This window comes from Callospermophilus lateralis, chromosome 9 (assembly GCF_048772815.1).
Source record: "Callospermophilus lateralis isolate mCalLat2 chromosome 9, mCalLat2.hap1, whole genome shotgun sequence".
Taxonomy (NCBI): domain Eukaryota; kingdom Metazoa; phylum Chordata; class Mammalia; order Rodentia; family Sciuridae; genus Callospermophilus; species Callospermophilus lateralis.
The window spans coordinates 18,751,255-18,773,254 of record NC_135313.1 but is presented as its reverse complement, the minus strand read 5'-3'; the positions used below and the strand labels follow the sequence as shown (position 1 = coordinate 18,773,254).

The following is a 22,000-nucleotide window of genomic DNA, read 5'->3' as shown; positions in this document are numbered from 1 at the left end:
CTGACTCCGCCCCCAACAGGAGGGAAACAAGCGAGCGTGCGCGCCTCCGGGGTCTCCTGGGAAGAGTAGTTCTCTGGAGTCCACTCTGCGGGCTTCTGGGAGATGTAGTTTCTGATCTGTATGCAGGACGGAAGGAGCGGGGGAGGCCCCTTACGCAAACTACAATTCCCGGCGGAGAGCGCGGTGGAGGGGGGTGGGATCTGAACATGGCGGCGGTGGTAGCTGCTACGGCGCTGAAGGGCCGGGGGGCGAGAAATGCCCGCGTCCTCCGGGGTAAGGAGAGGGACCCTGGGGAGGGCAAGACTGCAGGAGATTTCTCTTCTTTCACATCCCACCCGGCTATAGCAGGCGGTCGGGGCAGCCAATTCTGCCCACACCACTCTTTAGGATCTTAGAGTCTGGGGTGAAAAGATGCTCTATAGAGGTCACTCAGTCCATGCCCCTGCCTTCGGGTTACACAACACCTCTGGGGTCTGGCTTCAAGAAGGACCCCCGAAGAATGTTTTAGACTCCCGCGCTCCAGGTGTTTCACACTCACCGCAGTGCAGAGGAAAGAGCCCTGGGCTTCTGAAGGCTTGGGTTCTAACCCTGGGTAATTAGCAGTTTGACCTTGGGTGAAGCAGTTGTCTCTCAGAGCTTCAGTTTCCTCTTCTCTAAAATGAGGGGATGGAGTATTCTATCTTCCTTCCAGGGCTAACATTCTTCAGTTTTAAAACCTTTCCCCGGATTTCCATCATACGAATCCTGTGAGTCCCTTTGCAGTCCTTCCCATCCTGTCGTCGGAAATGAAGAATAGTGAAGCTCGCTCTCCTGGCACCAGGGTGATGAACCCGCAGTGACGTGAAAGTGGCTTCCAAAGGTGCCACCTCAGTGGCAGTTTTCCCATTTCCTTTTGGATTCTCCCTAGCACTTGTTACTCCAAACTCAGATCTCAACCGCCCCTTCCCACCCTGTACTCACCTTCCCAGAGCTCCCTCCTCATCCCTGTGCTGACCTTCCTTACCTCCATCCACAGGAATCCTCTCAGGAGCCACTGCTAACAAGGCTTCTCAGAACAGAACCAGAGCACTGCAGAGCCACAGCTCCCCAGAGTGCAAGGAGGAGCCTGAGCCCCTCTCCCCTGAGCTGGAATACATTCCCAGAAAGAGGGGCAAGAACCCCATGAAAGCTGTGGGACTAGCCTGGTGAGTGTTAACTACCTCTTTGCCCACCCATGGGGAGTGCATCCAGGGGAGGGTAGGACCCAGAAATAACTTTTAAGTTTCAAGTGGTGAGCTGAATCCAAGGTTATAGGAACAGAATTGTTGGGTTCCAAGAATGGAATCTCAGAGGAGTGGGTCAGGAGAGGTGGGAAAGTATGTGGAATTGTGGAGACAGTGGGTTTTCTGTGGCGTTAGCTGAGCTGAGATGATTTGAACTTGGGTCCCTAGCCTCATCCTCCCTTTTGGGAGCTTGGGGAAAGACCCAAATCCTAGTAATTAGTTGAAATCATGTATTATTTGTATAGTAACTACAAGTTGTTCTGTATGTTATTTGGCTGTGATTCTGATCTTAGGTCATACTATCAATCAAAAGAAAAATAGGGGAAATTAACACTTTTTCACCTCTTGAGGTTTGATAGTACTTTACCATGTAATGTTTTAGTTTTTCTGAGATAAATATTACACCCCCATTTCACAGAGAAGGAACTGAGGCTCAGAGCTGGAATTCTCACCGGGTCTTGTGACTCCATGCTCTTTCCCCCACACCAAGGCGCCCCCTAGTCGCAGTTACTCAGAGAAGGAAAGGGAGGGGCTGGAGTCGTACCTCAGTAGTAGAGTAACCAGAGAGAGGAAGCCTGGGAGGAGTTGTGGAGTTTAAGTAGAGAGAAACTTGCTAGGACTCAGCGAAAGAGGCTGGTCTGCCTAGAGAATCATGCACAGGCCCTGAAGCAGGAGTGCAGGGTTCATGCTTATGAGTGTTGTGCCACAGGGGAAAGGAGTGAAGAGCTGGGCATTTTCTGCCATGCCCAGGAGTCTGGACTTATCCAGGAAGTGATGGAAAGTTGTTATGGGGTCTTAAGCAGGGCAGCAACAGGATCTGATTTATGTGGGTCCCTCTAGCAGCCAGCAGAGGGGACAAGTAGACACAAGAGGCATTACAGCATTCGTGCAATTGAAAAGCTGGAATGATCCACCCATACCCCCCAGCTCTGGCTCAGGCCTGGCCCCAGCCCAAACCCCGTGCACATCTCCCTACCCTTAGGGCCATCGGCTTCCCCTGTGGTATCCTACTCTTCATCCTCACCAAGCGGGAAGTGGACAAGAACCGTTTGAAGCAGATGAAGGCTCGGCAGAACATGCGGGCGTCCAACACGGGCGAGTATGAGAGCCAGAGGTTCAGGGCCTCCTCCCAACATGCCCCATCCCCTGAAGTTGGTTCTGGGGTACAGGCCTGAGGAGCACTGCAGCAACCCTCTAGACTGTATTTTGACTGAAACCCTGCAGTTTGGCTGATTCTGGTCATTGGTCTATGAGGTCCACCAGAGGGCGCATGGAGCCAGACTGCTGCCAGTCCCTGCCCCTCCCACACCGAGGAGCCAGCCGAAAGCAAATAAATTTATTGAGTGGAAAGGAAGTAGGTTTGGGTTTTAGTCCCTTGGGAGTGGAGGGGAAGAGGGTGGGGCTGGTTACTCAGGTATGCTCCCTTTGACAGAAGAGCTTGTTCCTGGCTGGGTGGCAGGGCCACCACAGAGGCTTAATCACCACAAGCCTAGGCTCAGGCCCTGGGCATGAATCCCTCAGAGCTGCGGGCCAGGAGGGTGGGGTCCCACTCAGCCTTGAAACAAATAATAAAGAGAATCAAAGGCGGCATTAAGGGTATGGAGGCAAACAAGCACTACCCTTAGCCAGTCCAAATGACTCAACTTCTCTGGGGCTCAAGAGATTGGACTAGTGATTTTTAAGACAGAGGTTCTGAACCTTGGTCCATCCCCTCCCTCATCTGCAAGATTTTATATATGCATATAGCTTTGTGGGGAAGAGTTAATTGCTCTCGTGAGCTTTTGTAAAGGACCCGTAACAAGATGTCCCTTTGGAATCCACTATTGCAAGTTTTGAGTTCCCCTTTCCCCCAGCCAACTGTTGAGCCTTCACCAGCCTCTCACATCCCTCCCTAGGAAGTGCAGCAATAAAGGATATTTGTGACCTTAGGAAAGGTGCAAGAGACCCAGCCAGGATGTAGAGGTAGGAAGTGAATGGATGCTTTGGGCAGAATCAGACACTCCCTGAGCCAACACCTTCCAAAGAAGAAAACCAGAGCCACACAGGGTTTAAGTTCTAAACAAAACTTTAATACATTTATAATTGTGTCCCTTTGTGTGATATATTTAGGATCAAGTACTCAATAAAGAAGTCCTAATTATATCCTTGGGCTGATGTGGTTTCCGCCCCTACCCGATAGACTGACCCTGTCCCCTCCCCTATTACAGCTTGAGGCACTTGTATTACAAAGAAAGCAGTGGCTGACTAGAGAGGTGGTCTGAAGTCGAAAAGCCCCCCAGTGGGAGTTCAGAGCAGGCAGAGAGAGGCAGTCACCTTGCCCTCAGGGCCCTTCCTGTTAGCAGAAGGAAGAGCACTGAAGTCTCCTTGGGCACTGAGGTGGGTTTTTTTTTTTAGTATTTCTCAAACTGGCTCTGGAGGCCCCAAGGCATTTTCCAAGCCTCCACCCATCTCCTCACCCTGGCTACTTCCATGCCACACTCGTGATCATACAAACTACTCTGTTTACTGACTCTTGTCCCTCACTTTCTGCTCTACCTGCCTGAGCAGAGAAAGTAAAAGACCTCAGAAGCACCCAGGGAAGTCCCAGGCAACTTTGGAGAATGGGGACCAGAAGGCTCCAAATGGCCTGCTCTCTCACACCATCCAAGCCTGGAGGGAGCTCAGAGGAGATGCTCTTTGTATTAGCCCCTGTACTTTGCTCATCTCTTCTTTTCCCCAGCCCTAACCTAGATAAACAATACATACATGTTATAAAAACAAGATGGGGTCAGAGTGCTGAGGCCCCTGGGCACAGATCTCTTCTACCGTTCTGAGCTAAAAGGTACCAAGTCTAAGGAGTATAGAATAATGGCCTGTAGTCCAGGAGGTGGGGATAATACTGTCTGGCTTTACTGGGTTTAGGAGGGAAACAGGCTCCAGCTACCTAGGCTAGAAGCCCGTGACAGATTAGGAAGGGAACCCATGCACCTTAAAGTCCCTTCTGTGTTCACATTTCCTCTCAGTTATAGAATGGGCTCTTTTCACACACACACACACCCAAGTGCTAAGAGTTTGGTGCCATATTGTGGGTAGAGGGCAAAAGACACATCCTCAGCCTCATTCCTGCCAAGCCCACTAACAGGTCTGAACTGTCCCAGCACCCACTGCCCACCACAGGTTCCCACACCTCCACAGCCAGAGAGGTTACCCATCTCCTGGACAGAAAGGAAACTGGGTATGTTACTTGAGGGGAAGAAAAAAGTGTCTGAGGCCCAGACCCCAGTCACAGGGCCCAGCCCTCTAGGGAAGGGAGAGCCCAGCGAGGGTGGAACGGGGGGCTCCTCAGTTGCGATCTCCCAACAGCTGCAGCACAAAGGTGAAGATGTAGACGATATCTGTGTAGATCTGCAGGGCACCCGTGATGTAGTCCTCTGGGCTGATGGTGTGCTTCCGGTTCCCCAGGACCAACTGTGTGTCGTAAGCCAGAAACTGCAGGGACAGGGAAGCCAGAAGTGAGCGCCAGTGAGTACCCAGAGGCCCAGAGCTCTTTTTTGATCAGCATAGTTGTCCTGGGAGCCTGTGTGCCACGTAGCAAGCGCGCTTAGGGTAAGAACAGGCTAACAGGTGGTCTCTGCCTCCTGCAGTCCACACCAGAAACAGGCAGGCACACTGCATCTCCAACTCGCCCTGCCCAGCATTCCAACAGCAGGTGTGCGACTAAGACAGCAGGAGTGCCCTGAAAATCAAGGGAACTCTTGACAGTGGGGAACTCTTGACAGTGAGGAAAGATCGCTTCTGGCTCTGTTCCAAGCCACCTAAATTCATTCGCCATCCCCTGTCCTCCATCCCCTCAATTCAGCTTTCCAAAGCACAGCAGGGACTTACCAGGGTGAAACAAATGGCCCCCAAAGCAGCATAGACCATGTGGAGCCAGTAAATCTGGGAAGAAGGAGATGGGGTGGCGTTAGAAATCTGAGCAAACTACAGTGAGGCAGGCCTTCAGGACCCAGCTAACCCCCGGGATTCAGGCATCAGAATGGACAGAACTAGGAAGCCAGCTCACTGGGATCCTGGGGCATGCCCTTCTAGGTCCTAGAACAGATCTGAAACGGTGACATATTTGGCAGAGGGAGCAGAGGCTATCCTAAAATGGCCATATAAAACCAATCAAAGCATCTTTTAGCCAGACCAATCCATAGAGCTAATCTGCAGAGGTGTCCACTGTGCTTCTGAGAAAAAGCAGTGGCTGAGTGACAGCTTTGGAGGGACAGACCCAGCACACACCAGCTGAAGAGCCCCGTCATCTTTCCTCCAGTCCTAGTCAGCACTCAACAGACCACACAGCCCATCCTGGGATGGACAGAATGTAGTAGGGCTAGGAGGGAGGGAAACCCTCGCCTGCAACCACCCTGATGAGGTTCAGAATTACGGGTACCCACAAGGCAGCCCTGCTTCACTCTCCTGTAGGTGCCTGTCCACAGAAGGACAAGGCCAGTCCATGGTGAGATGGTCATCAGCCTGAGGAGCTCATGTTCTCCTTTAGCTGACTATAGTCAAAGGACTCAGCTCCAGACATCTCCAAAGTCCCTTCCACACAGGTCCATCTTGTTCCTCTGGGTTCCTCTTCCAGTCTGCCTCCCAGAACCTGGTCTCAGCTGTCAGCTCTAATCTACTACTTCCCATAGGAACTCAGTGGCGCTGTCCAGGGCTCCCAGTGCTGTAGCTCTTTCCAAAGAGACACTGACTATTCCCTAACCCAAAAGGATGGTGCTTGTATGTGGATGCCTTTGCTAGCCACTGGAAGGTTCTGAGGTCAGCCTGCCCAGATGAGGGGCCCTGCTACATTCTGCTATACAGGGAGTCTGCCGTGAGGAATGGGTTCAGTGGCTTCAGCCCTCATGGGACACTCACATATTTGAAGTACAGCACAATGCTAGTGACAATCCCAGTCACCATCAGCACAATTCCCAGGACACAGAAGAGGCCTGTGCATGAGGTGAAGTCCACCTGCCAGGAAGAGTAATGAGGTACCTGTCAGACAACTGCCATCACTAGCAGCCCAGCCAGACTGGCCTTGCCACCCTGCCACCCTGCCTGAGAGTCCCAGTTCTGCCTCCTGGAGACACAGTAATGACCATGTCATGCTAAGGACAGACATAGGAGGCAGCTGTGCAGGTGTAGATATGGGAAAGGGGATTAGGTCTCTAACAGAAATCCCTGGTCTATATGGATCTGGGCCCTCCCAGGCCATTCAAATGCCAAACCCAAGGGCCAGGTTTCATAATAAAGAGAGGCAGGTGCCAGGGAAGAACCCTCCATTCCCTCACCTTGGTCTGAAAGCAGAAGATGGTGACAGAAATGGACACCACAGCAGTGATGATCATTGCAATGATGACAGCTTTGGTCTGATACATACTGGAAGGAAGGAGTTAAGAGAAGCCAGAGGCATAAGCCACATACAAATGACTTCAAACTCTCCGCTTCCAGAAGATTCCACCCAGAACCCATCCCCATAGATGACCACCAGCCCAGGAACACCTGCTCCCCAAGAATACACACTTTACATGAAGGTGGTAGATTGCCCTTGCATGTACCTGGAAATGGTGCCTGTCATAAACCCCATGGCAAAAGTCTGAGGGAGAGAAACAAAGAAGATAAACTTAAGAACAGCAGGCACTGAGTGAAGTTCAGTGGTAGAGCACTTGCCCAGCAAAGGCACTGGGGGTTGACCACAGTGGACTTCTAGAGCTGGGAGTAGATTCGACTGAGCTGGAAAGATGCAGCCACAGAGGGGACCCAGAGCTAGCAGTAAGGATAAGAAGGGGGAGAAAGCCAGGGACATCCTTCGCCAGTGATATCTCCTTCCCTTCCCTGGGACAGCGCTCCCCTACCCTTCTAGACTTACAAAGAGAGTCAGCAGGATGATGTTCCATGGGAACCGGCGCCTTAGGGGGAAGAAAAGGCCTGGTTACATGACTTAGAGAAGTCAGATCCTAGAGGTTCCCTCAGCACAAGGGAGCACCTGGTTCCTGTGCCTGCAGGGACAAGCCCTGCTCTGGGGAAGGGAAGGCTGGCATGGCTTTGGTACCTGCTTAGGGGGGTTCAAAAGGACAACATGGAGCAGTGGAGTGGACCTGTGCTATGGAGCCAGAAAGACCTGAAACTGTTTGCCACTATTACTCTGAATACCTGTGTGACTGTGAGAAAGTTGTCCAGCCTCTCTGAGCCTTGAGTTCTTCCTGTTTGGTTTGGGGTTCTTTTTTTCCCTCTCATTTTTCTTTTCCCTTCCCCCCTCCCCACACTGCCTTTTTCCTTTTCTCTTTCCTGTTTAATAAATGGTCAAAATTCTACATATCTTGCAGGGTTGCTGTAAAAATGATAGCTAAATATATCTCACACAGTACTTTGTAAACCTCTGAACGGTAGTCACCGACATCATCATCATCATCATCATCACCACCACCACCACAGTACTTGTAAGTCTCCATTCGACCACTACAAGGAATCCATTTTCTTCCCAAAATACTCGCTCCTGTCCCAACCTTTTCTCTCCTCATTGTCTAAGGCTCTGGAACTCACCTGGGTCCCTGGCAGCAGGCAAGGGTCAGGTAGGTGACGATGAAGACAGCACTGGGGAAGAAGAGATGGGACATGGTCTGTGGCCAGAGCTACCCTTGGCCGTTTCTCAGCCCAGCCTGGCAGCACTCAGCTGGCCCAGGGCTTGGAGGCCAAGGAAGCTGCTTGGGTCTGAGGGCAGGCTACTCAGGAAGAGTTAGGGCAGAACTACCAAGCCAGGGACCCTGAGCAGTTCTGTGACACGCGTGTGGGCCGTAGAAACTGGCTGTGAGAACCTGGGCACTTCCATACAGACTGCACATTGCTGTCACCATCGTCTGCTGCCCCCCCTCCCCTGCCCCACTACGTGCTATGTGATTCTGCGACTCCTCACCAGGGTGCACACCCCAGCATGGGAGAATGGCACTGGCCACTGGGAAGGCCCCTCTCAAAAAAACATTTTGAGGAGCTGTGGTTGTGGCTCAGTGGTAGAGCGCTTGCCTAGCATATGTGAGACACTGGGTTCGAATCTCAGCACCACATATAAATAAATGAGTAAATAAAGATTGATCAACATCCAAAAAAATATTTAAAAAAAAAAAAGCATTTTGATCCATGCCCTGAGTAGAGCCGGTCAACTGGAAACACTGCCAGCCGCCTCCTCCCCTCGCCTTGAGTAGAGCCAGGCACACTCACTAGGACACGTAGTACACAGCCACATTCTTCCTCACGAATTGGCCAACTGGCTCCCTGTGGAGTCGAGGAAGAGGAGAAGAGTCATTCCAGGGCTCAGCTGCCTCCCTGCCAAGCACCCCCAAGACAGGCAGCTGACCCAGAACTCCCCAGGGTGGGAAGGAAGGGTCAGCGAGGCCCAGACACTCACACAAAGGTGAAGATAGCAATGATGGCCACCGTGATGAGCAGCTGGACGGAGATGATGCTGTAAACCTGGAACATAGCCGGCCAGGGACACAGGTGACCACCCTGTCTGCTGGCCTCTCCCCAGGAAGCAGAACCACAAGACCAAGAAGCCAAAGGAGCACAGGCCCTGCCCTTCCTATCCTGGCAGTGGTGGAAGGGGCTTCTTTTCCCTATTTTGAAGGCTCTACTTTTACTTTGAGCCCTCAAAGAGCCTTCGGCTGCAGCCTGGCCTAGAGGTGACCCCAGTGGGGAGCATGGTCCACATGTTGAACTTCTGCTCCCTCCCTCCTGTCCAGCATCCAGCCCTGCAGGGCTGCCCTGCACCACCACCGTGGCTCCACACTTGCAGTTCAGCGTGGCATGTCACACATCTGTCTGCCCTGAGCAGGTGCCTTGCAGATGTGAGATAGGAGAGTGGATTAGGAGCAGGGTGATCCTGCCTGCTCCCGAGTTGCTTAGGGTCTTAATGGAAAAGCAAGGTCTGGGGAAGAGGTGGGAGGTTTCCCAGATTGACTGCCCTCCCAAAACAAGGTCAAAGAGAAGGGATGCTAGGGATAGGGAAGCCGGGGAGAGAGCAGTGAGGGCAGGCAACCAGCAAATTTCTATGAGAATTCTGTGCTCTTGCCTGTGGTTGGTGTGGCCTGGCCCTCCCCAATTCCCACAGCGTGAGGGGCCAGGTCCACCTGCCTCCCAGTCCATCTCACCTTTCGGATGAATGTGTGTCGGACTTTTCTGTCATCCCACTCTCCAGGCCCGAAGCTGTCGCTCACTGCTCTCTCCTCTCCATCATAGCCAGGGCCTAGGGACAGATCACATAGGACCAACTGGAGACCTGGGAATGTAACCTTCATCCCAAAGCCTCTCAACACTGTCTGAAAGGCTCAGGTATCTGCAGCCAAAAGTCAAGTGTTACAGTGCAGAACTCCCTTCCCAGCCAGGGTCCTCTGGATGCCCTCAGAGTGACCTGAGCCAGGGTGGCATGAGGGGGCTTAGGCAAAAGCCAGTCCATCCACATGCATCTCTTAGGGCTCTGTGCAGCCAGCCCACACCATCAGAGGTCAGGTGGTGGTGTCAGGATCAAGGGAGGAAGCAGGCAGGAGTGGGGTTGGCTGGCAGAGCAACAGCCTCAGGGATGGAGGGCCAGAGAAAAGGTGGGGAGAACAGAGGGCAAGGGCCAGTATGTAGCATAAGCCTCAATGAGAGCAGATCTTTCAAGGGCATGTAGCCTCTCACATGTGAATGACGCATTCTAGTCCGCACCAGAACACACATGTCCAAGTCAGAGCTGGCCCTACACTTGCTTCAGGACTCCAGAGCTGCTGCACAGCTTCCAAACATTGTGTGGATGCCTCTTTGGGAAACTGCTGTCAAAATCCAACCAGAAAGCACTATGCATAGTTCAGAAGTAAAGCATATGCTTAGCATGTATGAAGCCCTGGGTTCCATCTCTAGCACCACAAAATTAAAAAGATGCCCAGGAAAAGGGGCTCACTGCATTCTAACCTCACTTGTTTCTGACCTGCCATGATGTTTACCAAGGTTGGCTCCACTTTGGGGTGTTTCCAAAAATCAGACTTTACCTAAAGGATGAGGATTTGTCATCCCCAAGGATGTATTTTAAAAAGTGAAGTGTTTGGGGTTACAGGGGTAGCTCCTAAGACAGACATGGCCCCTGGGTGGGAAGGCACGGACTCAGCCTCCTGGCTGAATAAAGGGGCTACCACGTGGCTGGAGTAGCTGAGGGGGGAAAGTAAGGAAGTAAAACAAAATGGAAGGAGAGATCTAAACAGATGAGAGGGAAAAGGCGTTAAAAGGGAAGTTGAAGAGAAGGGAGTGAAAGGAGGAGGCCACATTCACCAAGGGCTCCTCCTCCCACCCACCTTCCACATCCACTTCCAGGACTCACCATAGTTCATGGGCATCGGGTGGATGGGAGGCATAGGCTGTGGGTAGCCAGCAGGGTGGCCGTAACCAGGTTGTGGGTAGCCAGGGTAGGCAGGGTACCCTCCTGGCAGGACAGATGGTTGCCCATAGCCCCCAGGGGGTGGAGGGCCAGGATACAGTGGGTTGCGGTCCTCATACGGAGGTGGGGCAGTAGGGTTGGACATGGCCACTCAAGAGCTGAGGGAAAACCCCAGCTGCTGGGACCTGAAATGGAAGAAAAGCAAAGTAGTCATGAGTGCCTGGCACAGCTCACTCCACCCCCAGTCCCTCCCAGGCTGTGTCTCCCTGGAGAAGAGAGCCTCCTAATTTTTCTCTGGGTCACACATGTCACTTGCTGCCCACAGGCTGCTTCCCATCAGCCCAACCCCTGGCCCTCTTGCCCTCAAGCCAGCTTTTCATGGAGAGCTGTGTCTTCCCTGTGTAATTTCCTGGCCACAAGAAAGCAGGAGGAGGGGTTGGTGAGGCAACTAGAGTTGATGCTGAGCATCGGATGTGATGCACGAGGAACTGGGCGCCTGGGAACTCCCTGTTCTCACATAAAAAAGCCTTCCAGTGTTGATGGCTTTTCAACAGAACCAAGAAAGAGGCTGGAGGGCTCTGGTAGAGCCTCCAGTGAGTCACAGGGCCAGCTGAGACCCTCCAGAGTGGAAGCCCAGCCCCCACCCAGCTGGCTGGAGCACAGAGCCTGAGAGCCAGAGCTGGGGTGCAGCCAAGCTCCGAGTGGAGAGGAGGAGGAGAAGGAGGGAACAGTCTAGCCCAGTGCCAGGGCCGCCTGGCCCCGGGGGAAGAGCCTGTGGACTCGTGGCAGGCAGGGTCAAGGGAGCCTGAGAGGTCTGGGCCAGCGAGCTGGTAGGAGGCCCCACAGAAGGGCAGGCCCGAGACAGGACTTTCAGGTTCCTTAAATAACCAGCTGTGGCGCGACAGGTAGGCATGTGAAAGCCTGTACACGCCTGCTCCCTTCACTGGCGAGCAGGGAGCGCACAGTGAGCATGGGGCCCCAAAGGCCCCTCCAAAGGGAGTGGGTTTTGTAGCCCAATATCTCTGGGGTCTTGATGGTTTCTTCTGTCTCCCCCAGGGGCAGTGGCTAGCAGTGAGGAGGGCCAGCTGGGAACTCCCTGTTGTCATTTAAGGGAGCTACAAGATGGAGGGAGTTCCTTAAGTAGCAGGGACAGCCCCACAGCCAGGAGCCCGGAAGCACAGGTTGAGGGGACCTCAGGTTGCACAGCCCCCACGCTCCTTTCAGATGAGAGAATCAAGGCCCAAAACAGTAAAGGATTCCCAGGACCACAGAGCTAGCAGGTCAGTAGCAGAGTCAGAATGATCCCTTCAGGATCTGGGGCACGTGTCCTTTATGCTGTGCTCTTTATTGCCTCCTCTGCCAAATAAATGTCCCTCAGGCCTGGTGTTCCCCACTGAGGTGGCAGAGCTGGGGGAAGAGCTAAGGTTGAGTTTCCTGTGTCCCTCCTGGGAAGAAGCCCTGACAAAGTCTGGGCCCCTTGACAGGGCCATGCCTTTCCTAGAGCATCGTCCAGGGTAGACCTAGAGGACCCCACAGGGACACCCCAGATCCAGGTCAGCAACCACCCTCAGCCTTTGCAGGAAGCAAAAGAGCCCTGGCTTCTCTTTGTAGGACACCCTATGCGGTTCAGGGATCAGATAAAGGACTGTCTATGTCTTCTTTCTTAGGACAACTAGGGTCATTCAGAAAGGGGAAAATGGCAGGGATCAAATAGCAGGGCAGATCTCTGAATGGGTTATTTTGAGAAAAGTCTTTCTCCATCCACCCAGAGTGAGGAGACAGTCAGAGCAAGAAAGTGTTGGCCAGGAAGAATGCCCTTCCCGACAGTGAGGTGTGAGGGGCAAAGCGGGTGTCAGGAGAGCAGAGCGGAGCCCTTGCAGCGCAGCAGGAAGCCTGTAGCGACAGGTGCCAGACGCACAGGGGAGAGTACAGGAACTGGGTGTGGAGTGACTGGGGCTGTGTAAGGGAAGGAAGATCGCCTTAAGTAATTATCACATATGAATCTCCTGTAAGTTCAAGGCCAGCCTTAGTGACTTAGCAAGACCCTGCCTCAAGAAATAAAAAGGGCTGGGGCTCAGTAGTAGAGCACCCCTGGGTTCAATCCCCTGCACCAAAAGATAAAAATCTGCTGGGCATGGTGGCGCATGCCTATGATCCCAGTGGCTGGGGAGGTGGAAGCAGGAGGATTGTAAGTTCAAAGCCAGCCTCAGCAATTTAGTGAGGTGCAAAAATGCAACTCAGTGAGACCCTGCCTCTAATAAAATACAAAACAGGGCTGGAGATGTGGCTCAGTGGTCGAGTGTCCCTGAGTTCAATCAATCCCTGGTACCAAAAAAAAAAGGTAAAAACTTGGTGTCCTTTTTAGAGGAAGGGGTAGAGGACAAGTCACCTTTGGAATAGGTGTGTGTCAGCATCATGGCACCATCTCAGCACCCCAGGTCTATCTGACATCCACCACTGGGTTGGTAGTACATATGGCTGGCTGAACAGGCCCAGAAGGAACCTGTCATCAAAAGGCATGCTGTGCACTAAACCACAATGCCACCATTTCCTGGCCCTTTACCTCCTCAGGATGCACTTCTATGAACTGAGGTGAGAAAGACCAGATGATCTCTGAGCTTGCAGCCAGCTCTATCAGCAGATGATGATCCTGGGACCTAAGCTACGCAGGGCCTGCCCTTTGCCCTCCCTATTCCCAGACTGAGAGGTTGCAGCGGCCATAGGTGAACATGACTCACAGAGAGGAAGGTCAGCCTCAGACAGACCTCAAGAGTCTGGTCCAGCCCAGTAGGCTGCTGACTCACAGAGCCCTGCGCCTCCTCACCCTGCCATGTCATGCCCCAACTTCTGAAGAATTCACAAGTTGACCTGCCTGCTGGGAGGACAGTAGGTCCAAGTCTACTTCTCTGGGGCCTCAGTCACCAGCCCATCTGCAGCAGACAACACCATGATCACTTTACCTCACTATGCCCCAATGCCTTCACCTAGAAAATGGGGTTGACACTTATAAGAGTCCCCCCACACACACACACATACACACACCCCAGAGAATTGTGTGGCATGATGGCAAGCTTATATTCCCAGTTACCTGGGAAGCTGAGGTAAGAGGATCGCAAGTTCAAGGCCAGTCTGGGCAATTTAGCAAGATACATCTCAAAATAAGAAGGGCTGGGGATGTAGTCAGTGGTATAGTGCTTGCCTAGTGTACCTGAGGCCCTGGGCTTGATCTCCAGCACTGAAAAATACGGATAAATATTGGCTGTTTTCAGTTATTTCATTTCAGCTATTACTTTTCAGTAGCCCAGTAGGGTAGATACGGTTGTTATTATCCCCACTTACAAATGGAGACAGCGAGGCTTAGAAGAATGAAGTCACCAGGCCATGGTTACCTTGCCAGGGTGAGATGGAGTCAAGATTCGGGGCCCTAGACTGGCCCAGAGCCATGTTCTGAGTCCCTCTGCTCGAGTTCCTCATTTGCACAGCCTGTCTATCCAAACTCCTCACCCCTTCTCCCATGGCTTCCAGTCTAAGGCCCTCTGTAACAGCAGAAGGCTTACACAGGAAGAGGAGGCCAAGTCAGCCTTCCACATTGGGCTCCAACCCCAACCAGCAGCTCCAGGCAGAGGCTGGTTCAGAGATTGAGATTCAAAAGGTCAGAGCCAAGAGGACACGCACTAAGGCAAACCTGCCCCTCACTGCTCCAGCCAGAGAGCCACTGTGCAGGAAGCAGTAATCTGTCCTTGTTAGAGCTGGTCTTGTGGCCAGGACCTAATCCTACCTATTTAGTATAGAGCTCTGGACACAGGAAAGGAGACCTTTCCTGTTAGTGCCTGCCAGGGGGTTGCCAGCCTCCACCACCCTCACCTCTGAGCCATGCCAAGGAGAACACTGGTAGGAGCCTCAGGGGCCCAGGGCCACCAGCCTCGGCAGCTTCTCGCTTCTGTGTCTGCCCCAGCACCTGCCCAGCCTACGTGAGGGCCCTGCCACTTCCTACCATCAGGGCCTGTGCTGGGGCCAAAGTTTAGGCTGACATCTGTCTAGGGAAGAGGGGGAAGGAGAGGGAGCCAGCTCCTCTCCTAGCCAGACCAAGGGTGATGGCTGGAGAACAGGGGGGAGAGGAAGGGATGGAGAGAGACAGAGGGAAGATGAGGCCCAAAGCCTACAAGCCAGTCTTCTAGGTTCTGCCAGTGCTGATGGAAGGCCCCACCATCTCCACAGGCTGAAAGGGGCCTGTAGAGTTCCCACCAGAAACTGCCTTTTCCTCAAATACAGAAGGCATTCATTTCTACAGATGCCAGCCGTGGGGAGTTTGTTTGCCCACTGCCGTGGCTGCATGCAGCTTGAACCATCAGAACATTGTCTACCTCATGCTTGTGACCAAGGCTTTAGACTCTGCCTGATCCTGGCAGCTCCATCTCGGTTTGCTCCTCTCAGTTGGAGCCCAGAGCCTCTCCTCCACCCAGTGATGGTAGAAACAGAAGTGAGTGGAGCCTGTGGTGGTGGCACACACCTGTAATCCCAGCATCTTGGGAGGCTGAGGCAGGAGGATCCCTAGTTCAAAGCCAGCCTGAGCAATAGCAAGGCACTATGCAACTCAGTGAGACCTTGTCTCCAAATAAAATACAAAATAGGGCTGGGGATAAGGCTCACTGGTAACTGCCCCTGAGTTCAATCTCCAGTACCAGAAAAAAAAAGTGATTGGGCTCTTGGCCTAATCAACACACTTGCTGGTGACCAATGTTTTCCCATGTGAAAAGGGGACTCATACATACCCCCTGGGGCTGTGTCAGTGAGTGTGCCGGGCTGCTACCTCAGGCACCAGTTCTCCTGGGGCATATGAGGGGTTAAGGCTCTGGAATCTGTGAAGAGGAGGCCAGCTACTGGGGTTACTGCAAGAGGGTGTGTGTTGGAGGGAGGGGCAGAAAGGAGCAGCTGACTGGTCCAGGCAGCCTGCCCTCCTCCCTGCCAGGAACAGATGCCCAGAACTGAGCAGGACGGAAAGAATAGCTCAGAGTGCACATCTCAGGAAGCCCCACCCAGCAGGCGCTGCGGCACAGTCAGTCTGGCTGGCTCCTTCCCTTGCTTTCCTTTCCCATTCCCCCAGGGAGAGCTCTGCCCCGCCACCCTAGCACAGCCACCAGGGCAGAGAAGTAAAACACATTCAGGAGAATTTGGGCAAGTGACCAGCCCTGATTCTGGACTAAGGGGGTCCAGAATCAACCTCATACTCTTTATCTGGCCTGGCCTCCAGGACCAAGAGATGAACTAGAGGGACCTAAAAATTGAAATGTCAGACTTCAGAATGGGTGCTGCTGGCCCTGGATTGGAATGAACTTCAGAAATCATCTGGCCGTTTGACAGATCAGGAAACCTCAGAGCCAAGAAAGTTCCTGCCCCAGCCCAGGACAGGCCCTCATGGTCATGGGTTTGTAACTTCCCTTCCCAGCCCTGCCCACTATCTGAGAACTCTGAAAGACAGACGCAAGCATACACACCCCTGAGGAGGAGCCAGAACAAGCCACCCGTTTCCCAGGTTCTCTCTTGAGCTCCGGCTCCGGCTCCGACTGCCAACCTATTGCTTCCCTCTCCAGCTCCAAGCCACCCCTCCCAGCCCCCATCTCTAGCCAGGGTTGCCTTTCTGGATCCATAAGACAGAGGGCTAGCTCCTGTCTCCAAGGGGAGCATGGGACATCCCAGGAATGGCAGCTCTCCCATCACCCATCACCCTTGTTTGGGGGCAAAGTTGTGTCATCGAGGCATTAATCCCAGAGACCTCAGCCACATCAGTGGTCAGGATGGTCTGGAAGCATAGATGAAGAAAGAGGAAGCCATTGACAAATACGATGTCCCTCTTAGAGCACAGCCCCTACTCACCTCTGGTGTTTCAACTCTCCTGTCTTATAGCTGAACTTCCAGGTTAGGAGCAGAGACAGGCAGAGGAATGAGACAGATAATTAACCACCCACAGTGGAGAACTGCAGGTGGGCAGGCACAGAAGAGGACCACTAAGAGTGGCTTAGAGCAGTAAGAACTGTCAGTACTTACTAAGCAAGTAAGGGACTCTGATGCTCACAGAAGCCCTACGATCCTACTAGCCAATAAAACAAATTCAGAGAAAACATATCTAAGGTCCCACAGAGGCAAACAGCAGAGATGGGTCCGAACCCAGAGCCAGTATCTGATGCTAAAGTCCATACCTTGTACTTTTTATTTACCTGGTTGGAACAGAAGCCCCTAAGGCACCCCCAACAGTCACTCTGGGAGCAGCCCAGCACCTGTGGGTATGGTGGAAAGACTGAAAATGACTAGAAGGGACTAAGCAAGTGCATCATCAATATCTATTGCTTTTCCCAGTGAAAAGTGATCAGATGGGTGAGTCCTGAGTAAGAAGGCAGAGACCTAATGCCTGTCCTGGCTTTGGTACCAACTCAGTTGCATGAGTCATAGTAGGTCACTTCATATCTCCAGACCCAGCTTTTACATCTGTAAGATGAGTATCCTGGACCAAAAGATCAAAGTCCTCTCCAACTCTGCCGGTTTCTGATTCTGAATAAGTAGCCTAATAGAACAAAAACTTTCAAAGCAGACTGACATGTCCCCTAAGAAACCTACACTGGAGGAACTACTGATGTGTCACTGGTCCAGTGGACAACTACAGAGGCAGAGGCACATGGCATGCACTGAGTATGGACATACTCCCGTAATTCCCTCTGGATCCTCCAGCAAGCACCTCCTGGGTTCTCACTCACCCTAAGGCCTGCAGAGAGACAGTCTAACACTGTATGAAAGAAACAGCATGTCAGGAATCAAGAGACCTGGGTTCCTTAGCCAGCTCTGGGAATCCTGGCAAATGACCTCTCTGGCCTCCTGTATCCTCAAATCGGCCTAATTATGGGACAAAAGCAGAGATTAGTCTACCAGACCCAGAAAGCAGAGAGAGAGACTTACCAAGCCAGGCAATTCTGAGAAGGCGTCAGTGGATGAATGCAGAAATAAACAGTCCATATCCCCTTCTTGGAAATTCACAAGGCACAGTGACATATTAAGCCTCTGTGAAGTCTTGCCCTAAGAAACCTGTTCAATTTTGTTTAACCCAGTACCCCCCCAAACTTTCCTAAGGCTGAAACTCTTTGATCCAGGCACACCTAACATTTGTGAGATGAGGATCCAGACCACCTATGTCTTACATAGTAAGACATAGGTGGTCTGGATCAGAAAAATCCGTGTTCTAACCTCTCATATCTTAAAACTCCTTTGCCTCCACCCAGCCTGTCCTTACTCACACCAAGAACCTTACTCTCAATCAACTCAGTTCCAGGATACTCTGGAGGGTCCTCCATGACCCTAAGCCCCAGAGGCACACAGCTGTTACTTTAACTTCCATGATAGGATTTACTGGCCTGCAACAGAGCAGATCTCCAGCCTGCACAAAACCAGGACACTAGCATACCCTAGCATCACCCCTATGTAGGGGAAAAGAACAGATCCTTGCAAGCAAGGACTCATTATCGTTCTCCTGACCAATTTATCGAGAACCCTCTAGATACCAGCCTCTGTGGTCAGTAGACTTCTGGATAGCATTACTACTTTAAAATGAGACCTAGGTTTGGGCCTAGAATCCCAGAATTTTAGGATTAACAGATTTTGTCAAGGTCACCCTTCCACAACATCCTCACAGAAGGTCCACATCATGGTTATCTATGTTGTTAGCAGAATTTCTTTCCAGAGATTTTTATGAGCCTCTACCCTCCAGTTCTTCCAGTTTGGCACTCTGAAGACACACAAGTGTGTGTGTGTCCCTTCACTATGGCTTCTAGGGTAGGACTTCTGCTCTTTCTGAAGGGCCTTGGATGAGAAGTTTTGGGATTGGAGGTGCTGTGCGGTGGAAAGCTCCCCCATTTCCAGAGAGGGGGCTGAATGGAGGTGGCTATTACCCTGGCTCAGGACATTAGATTCTCCTAATGCTTATCCTCTAACCTAACCCGTCATTACCTCTCTGGCGTGCCCATTTTTACAAGAGAGGCCCTGAGGTGATGGCATAAGAAGACAGGGAAGTCGGACCCTTGACAGTCGTCCTACCACTTCATTCTAAGCTGTAAACTCAGACTCTGGGTCCTTGAGACTAAGAGAGTCCCCAAGTGACACGGAAGTATGGCTCCCATTTTGCCCCAGACAAAGCAGCCTCAGGAAGCTCCTGGCTCCCCCTGCCACCACTGACCAGGCCGAAGGAACCAGCTTTGAAACCAAAGCTCACCGGTCAGATGAATATTTCAGAGCCCGAGAGAACTGGACACCTGATGGACCTTCCATGGCATCTGGCTCTGTTCCTGGTTCCCGGATCTCCCCACTTATCCTATATCCAGGGTGGAACCCCAAGCCCATGGACACTACCCAGAGGCCACAGGGGAGTAGATGGGCACGGAGCCCCTATAGGACAAGAGCTGGTGAAGAACAAGGTCAGGCCCAGCAGCCTTTCTCTCCCTCCCTCCCACTCTTCCCCTCGCTTTCCCTTTCCCACTTCCCTGTTTTGTTTTTACTCTGACTCAAATAGGTTCTGAGGAGGACACGGGTGGTTCCAGGTAGCTTCCAGAACTCAGTCCACGGGGCGGTGGTTCAGTGTCGGGCTGCGGCCAAGTTATGGTGATAGGGTTGCTACTTCCCCGGGCTGTGGGTTGGGGCTGCCCCGGCTTCCACCCATCTCTGGGCTGGGAACTCCCCTTACCCCACCACTTACACGCTGCTGGGACTACGCCAAGGCCAGCGGCAACAGGGAAAGGAAGGGCAACCTGGGATGCGGGCCACCCTGGGTTGGTTCCCCTCCCTCTCTCCCCCAGCTGAGAGCCATGACAGCCCCCAACTCACAGCTGGCCACTCTGAGGCTCGAATAGGGGACCCGCCCTGCCACAGACGAGCTACTCGTTCCTGTGAGAGGGAGTCCCTTCCCATACCCTGGTCAGCTCACCAGCGCCCACAACAGCTGCTTGGTTCCCAAGGCTAACCAGGTGCCACATGCCCTCCCAAGGCGCATAGGAAAAGCGAAACTCCCCACTGCCAGGGCGAAAGATCCCCACTCTGACGCCGAAGCAGGCCAGCCCCCTGCTAACTCTGGAGGGGCCGGCCAGTCGCGCACTCCGAGAAAGTTTGGGGGCTCGGGGCCAGCGCAACCCAGGCCTGACCTAGTCCCTAGTAGCCCGCAGTCCCCACCTCCGCCGCCCCGGCCCCAAGCCTTGCCTGCGCTGTTTCCAAGCGTGCGTTCCACTTCCCCGTGCGGCGAGTCCTGCGGGGGCCGGGCTGGGCTGCGCTGGGCTGGGACTGAGCGCCCCGCCCCGCCCCGTCCTGCCGGTCCGTGGGGCGGGGCCTCGGGGCGCCGCCAGAGGGCGCAGGGGTCCTCCAGGTGTCCTTCCTCTCTGCTGAGAACTTGGGTGGGTACTTAAGATTTAGGGGCGGTAACGCTCGTTGAGGGAAGTTCAGAACACACACGATTACAGAAAGAAACTCACTTTTTTCACCCATCCCAACTCCCAGGGGGAAGCTTTGGGTGCTCCTTTGCCTGCATCTGTGTGTACTGTACTTGCTTTTCCTGAGGGGTCCTGTAGGAAAAGTTTCTGTTGTTTTGGTTTGCAGTACTGGGGGCTGAACTCAAGGTGTCTCGCACATGCTAGGCAAGCGCCCTACCACTAGCTACATCCCCAGCACTTTTTGTTATTATTTTGAGACAGGTTCTACCTAAATTACCCAGGCTGACCTTAAATTTGTCATCCTCCTGCCAGCGCCAGTAAGCCGGGATTGCTTTTTTTTTTGAAAGGAGGTCTTGCAATGTTGACCAAGCTGGTCTGAGTCACAGGATCCTCCCACCTCTGCCTACCTCTGGGATTGCTGACGTGAGCCACCACCTGACTCACTGGTTTTTTGTTTTTTTTTTTTTTTTTTTTTTTTAGTTAACATTTTATCTTCAGTATTTTTCTCATCACTTACTAGTTTTTCAAAGCTCGATTTTTTAAAAATATTTTTTTCTAGAGAGAGAGAGAATTTTATAATATTTATTTCTTAGTTTTCAGCGGACACAGCATCTTTGTTTTTGCATGTGGTGCTGAGGATGGAACCTGGGCCGAATGCATGCCAGGCGAGCGCACTACCGTTTGAGCCACACCCCCAGCCCTGAAAGCCCAATTTTAGCCGGCGTGGTAGCACACGCCTATAAATCCCATCAATTTGGGAGCTGAGGCAGGAGGATCGCAAATTCAAAGCCAGCCTTAGCAATTTAGTGAGACTCTGTCACAAAAAAGGTTGGGGGTGTGACTAAGTGGGTAAGCGTCCCCTGGATTCAATTATTCAATTTCCAGCACCAAAAAAAAAAAAAAAAAAAAAAAAATCACAACTTTGTAGTGAAAGAGCACTTATGTTAGCATGCACTAGACCCTGGGTTTAATTTTTTTATTATTATTTTATTTTTTGAGATGGGGTCTCGCTGTGTTACCCAAGCTGACCAAGAACTCTCCATTCTCCTACCTTAGCCTCCCAAATAGCTGGAATCACAGGGATGTGCAGTGCTAGAAAGTATAATTTTAATGCTGTAAAGTAGTCTATCACATGGTTATACAGATTTATCAAATCAATTTCCTACTACAGGACATTTGTTTCCCATTTTTACAAGTCTGTGATGAATCATTGACAGGACTTTTAAGTAAATGCACTTCCCTCACCCCCGGTATTGGGGATCAAACCCAGGGGTACTTTACACCTGATCTAATATCCCAGCCCTTTTTTAAATTTTGAGACAGGGTTTTGCTAAGTTGCTGAGGCTGGCATCAAACTTGTAATCCTGCCCCAGCCTCCCATATCACTGGAATTAGAGACATGCACCAGGGCCCCAATTAAATGCACATTTCAAATTTAAAACTTCCATCTATAGATGTGGGATTTAGAACCTCTGCTTGGAATTAGTGTGCATTACTGAACATTGGGTATACATTCAGTTAGGGGATTTTGTCGTGTACAAACCTCAAAGAATGTACTTACACAAACTTCAACAGTTAGCCACACATCACTGGGCACTATAATCTTACAGGACCAAGGTCCCTCTGTTTTTTTTTTTTTTTTAATAAACAAATTATAATATACTCACAATATACAATACCAGTCAGCAATAAAGAAGAATGAACTATTAATACATGCTGCAATTGCAGATGAAATCTCATGTCATGTTGAATGAAAGAAGTTGGACACAAAAGATAAATATGATTTGTATTATATGAAGCTCAAGCAAAACAAACCAAATCCATGTTCTTAGACGTTAGAATAGTATCCCACTCCTCTGCAG

The 22,000-nt window shown here is 51.9% G+C and overlaps 2 protein-coding genes across 2 annotated transcripts; one reads left to right on the top strand and one right to left on the bottom strand.

Moving 5' to 3' along the window:
- Positions 1-166: 166 nt before the first annotated feature.
- LOC143407365 (putative thioesterase PNKD) lies at positions 167-3,404 on the top strand. The gene is made up of 3 exons (XM_076866529.2): positions 167-273; positions 1,016-1,184; positions 2,245-3,404. The coding sequence occupies exons 1-3, from the start codon at positions 207-209 to the stop codon at positions 2,435-2,437; spliced, it is 429 nt and encodes a 142-aa protein (XP_076722644.1). The 5' UTR covers positions 167-206; the 3' UTR covers positions 2,438-3,404.
- On the bottom strand, positions 3,310-20,010 carry Tmbim1 (transmembrane BAX inhibitor motif containing 1). The gene is made up of 12 exons (XM_076866528.1): positions 19,912-20,010; positions 10,624-10,865; positions 9,422-9,516; positions 8,680-8,744; positions 8,493-8,546; positions 7,821-7,871; positions 7,147-7,186; positions 6,836-6,873; positions 6,569-6,656; positions 6,153-6,248; positions 5,127-5,180; positions 3,310-4,730 (listed from the first exon to the last, which is right to left on the bottom strand). Exons 2-12 carry the CDS (start codon positions 10,823-10,825, stop codon positions 4,584-4,586), a joined length of 930 nt encoding a protein of 309 aa, XP_076722643.1. The 5' UTR covers positions 10,826-10,865; positions 19,912-20,010; the 3' UTR covers positions 3,310-4,583.
- Between the last annotated feature and the right edge of the window lie 1,990 nt (positions 20,011-22,000).

Coding starts and splice junctions, on each gene's coding strand:
- LOC143407365 (XM_076866529.2), top strand. CDS start 207: ATGGCGGCGGTGGTAGCTGCTACGGCGCTGAAGGGCCGGGGGGCGAGA. Junction 274..1,015: donor AAATGCCCGCGTCCTCCGGG/GTAAGGAGAGGG, acceptor CTCCATCCACAG/GAATCCTCTCAGGAGCCACT. Junction 1,185..2,244: donor AAAGCTGTGGGACTAGCCTG/GTGAGTGTTAAC, acceptor CCCTACCCTTAG/GGCCATCGGCTTCCCCTGTG.
- Tmbim1 (XM_076866528.1), bottom strand. CDS start 10,825: ATGTCCAACCCTACTGCCCCACCTCCGTATGAGGACCGCAACCCACTG. Junction 8,745..9,421: donor GACACACATTCATCCGAAAG/GTGAGATGGACT, acceptor GCTATGTTCCAG/GTTTACAGCATCATCTCCGT. Junction 6,874..7,146: donor TCATCCTGCTGACTCTCTTT/GTAAGTCTAGAA, acceptor TCTCTCCCTCAG/ACTTTTGCCATGGGGTTTAT.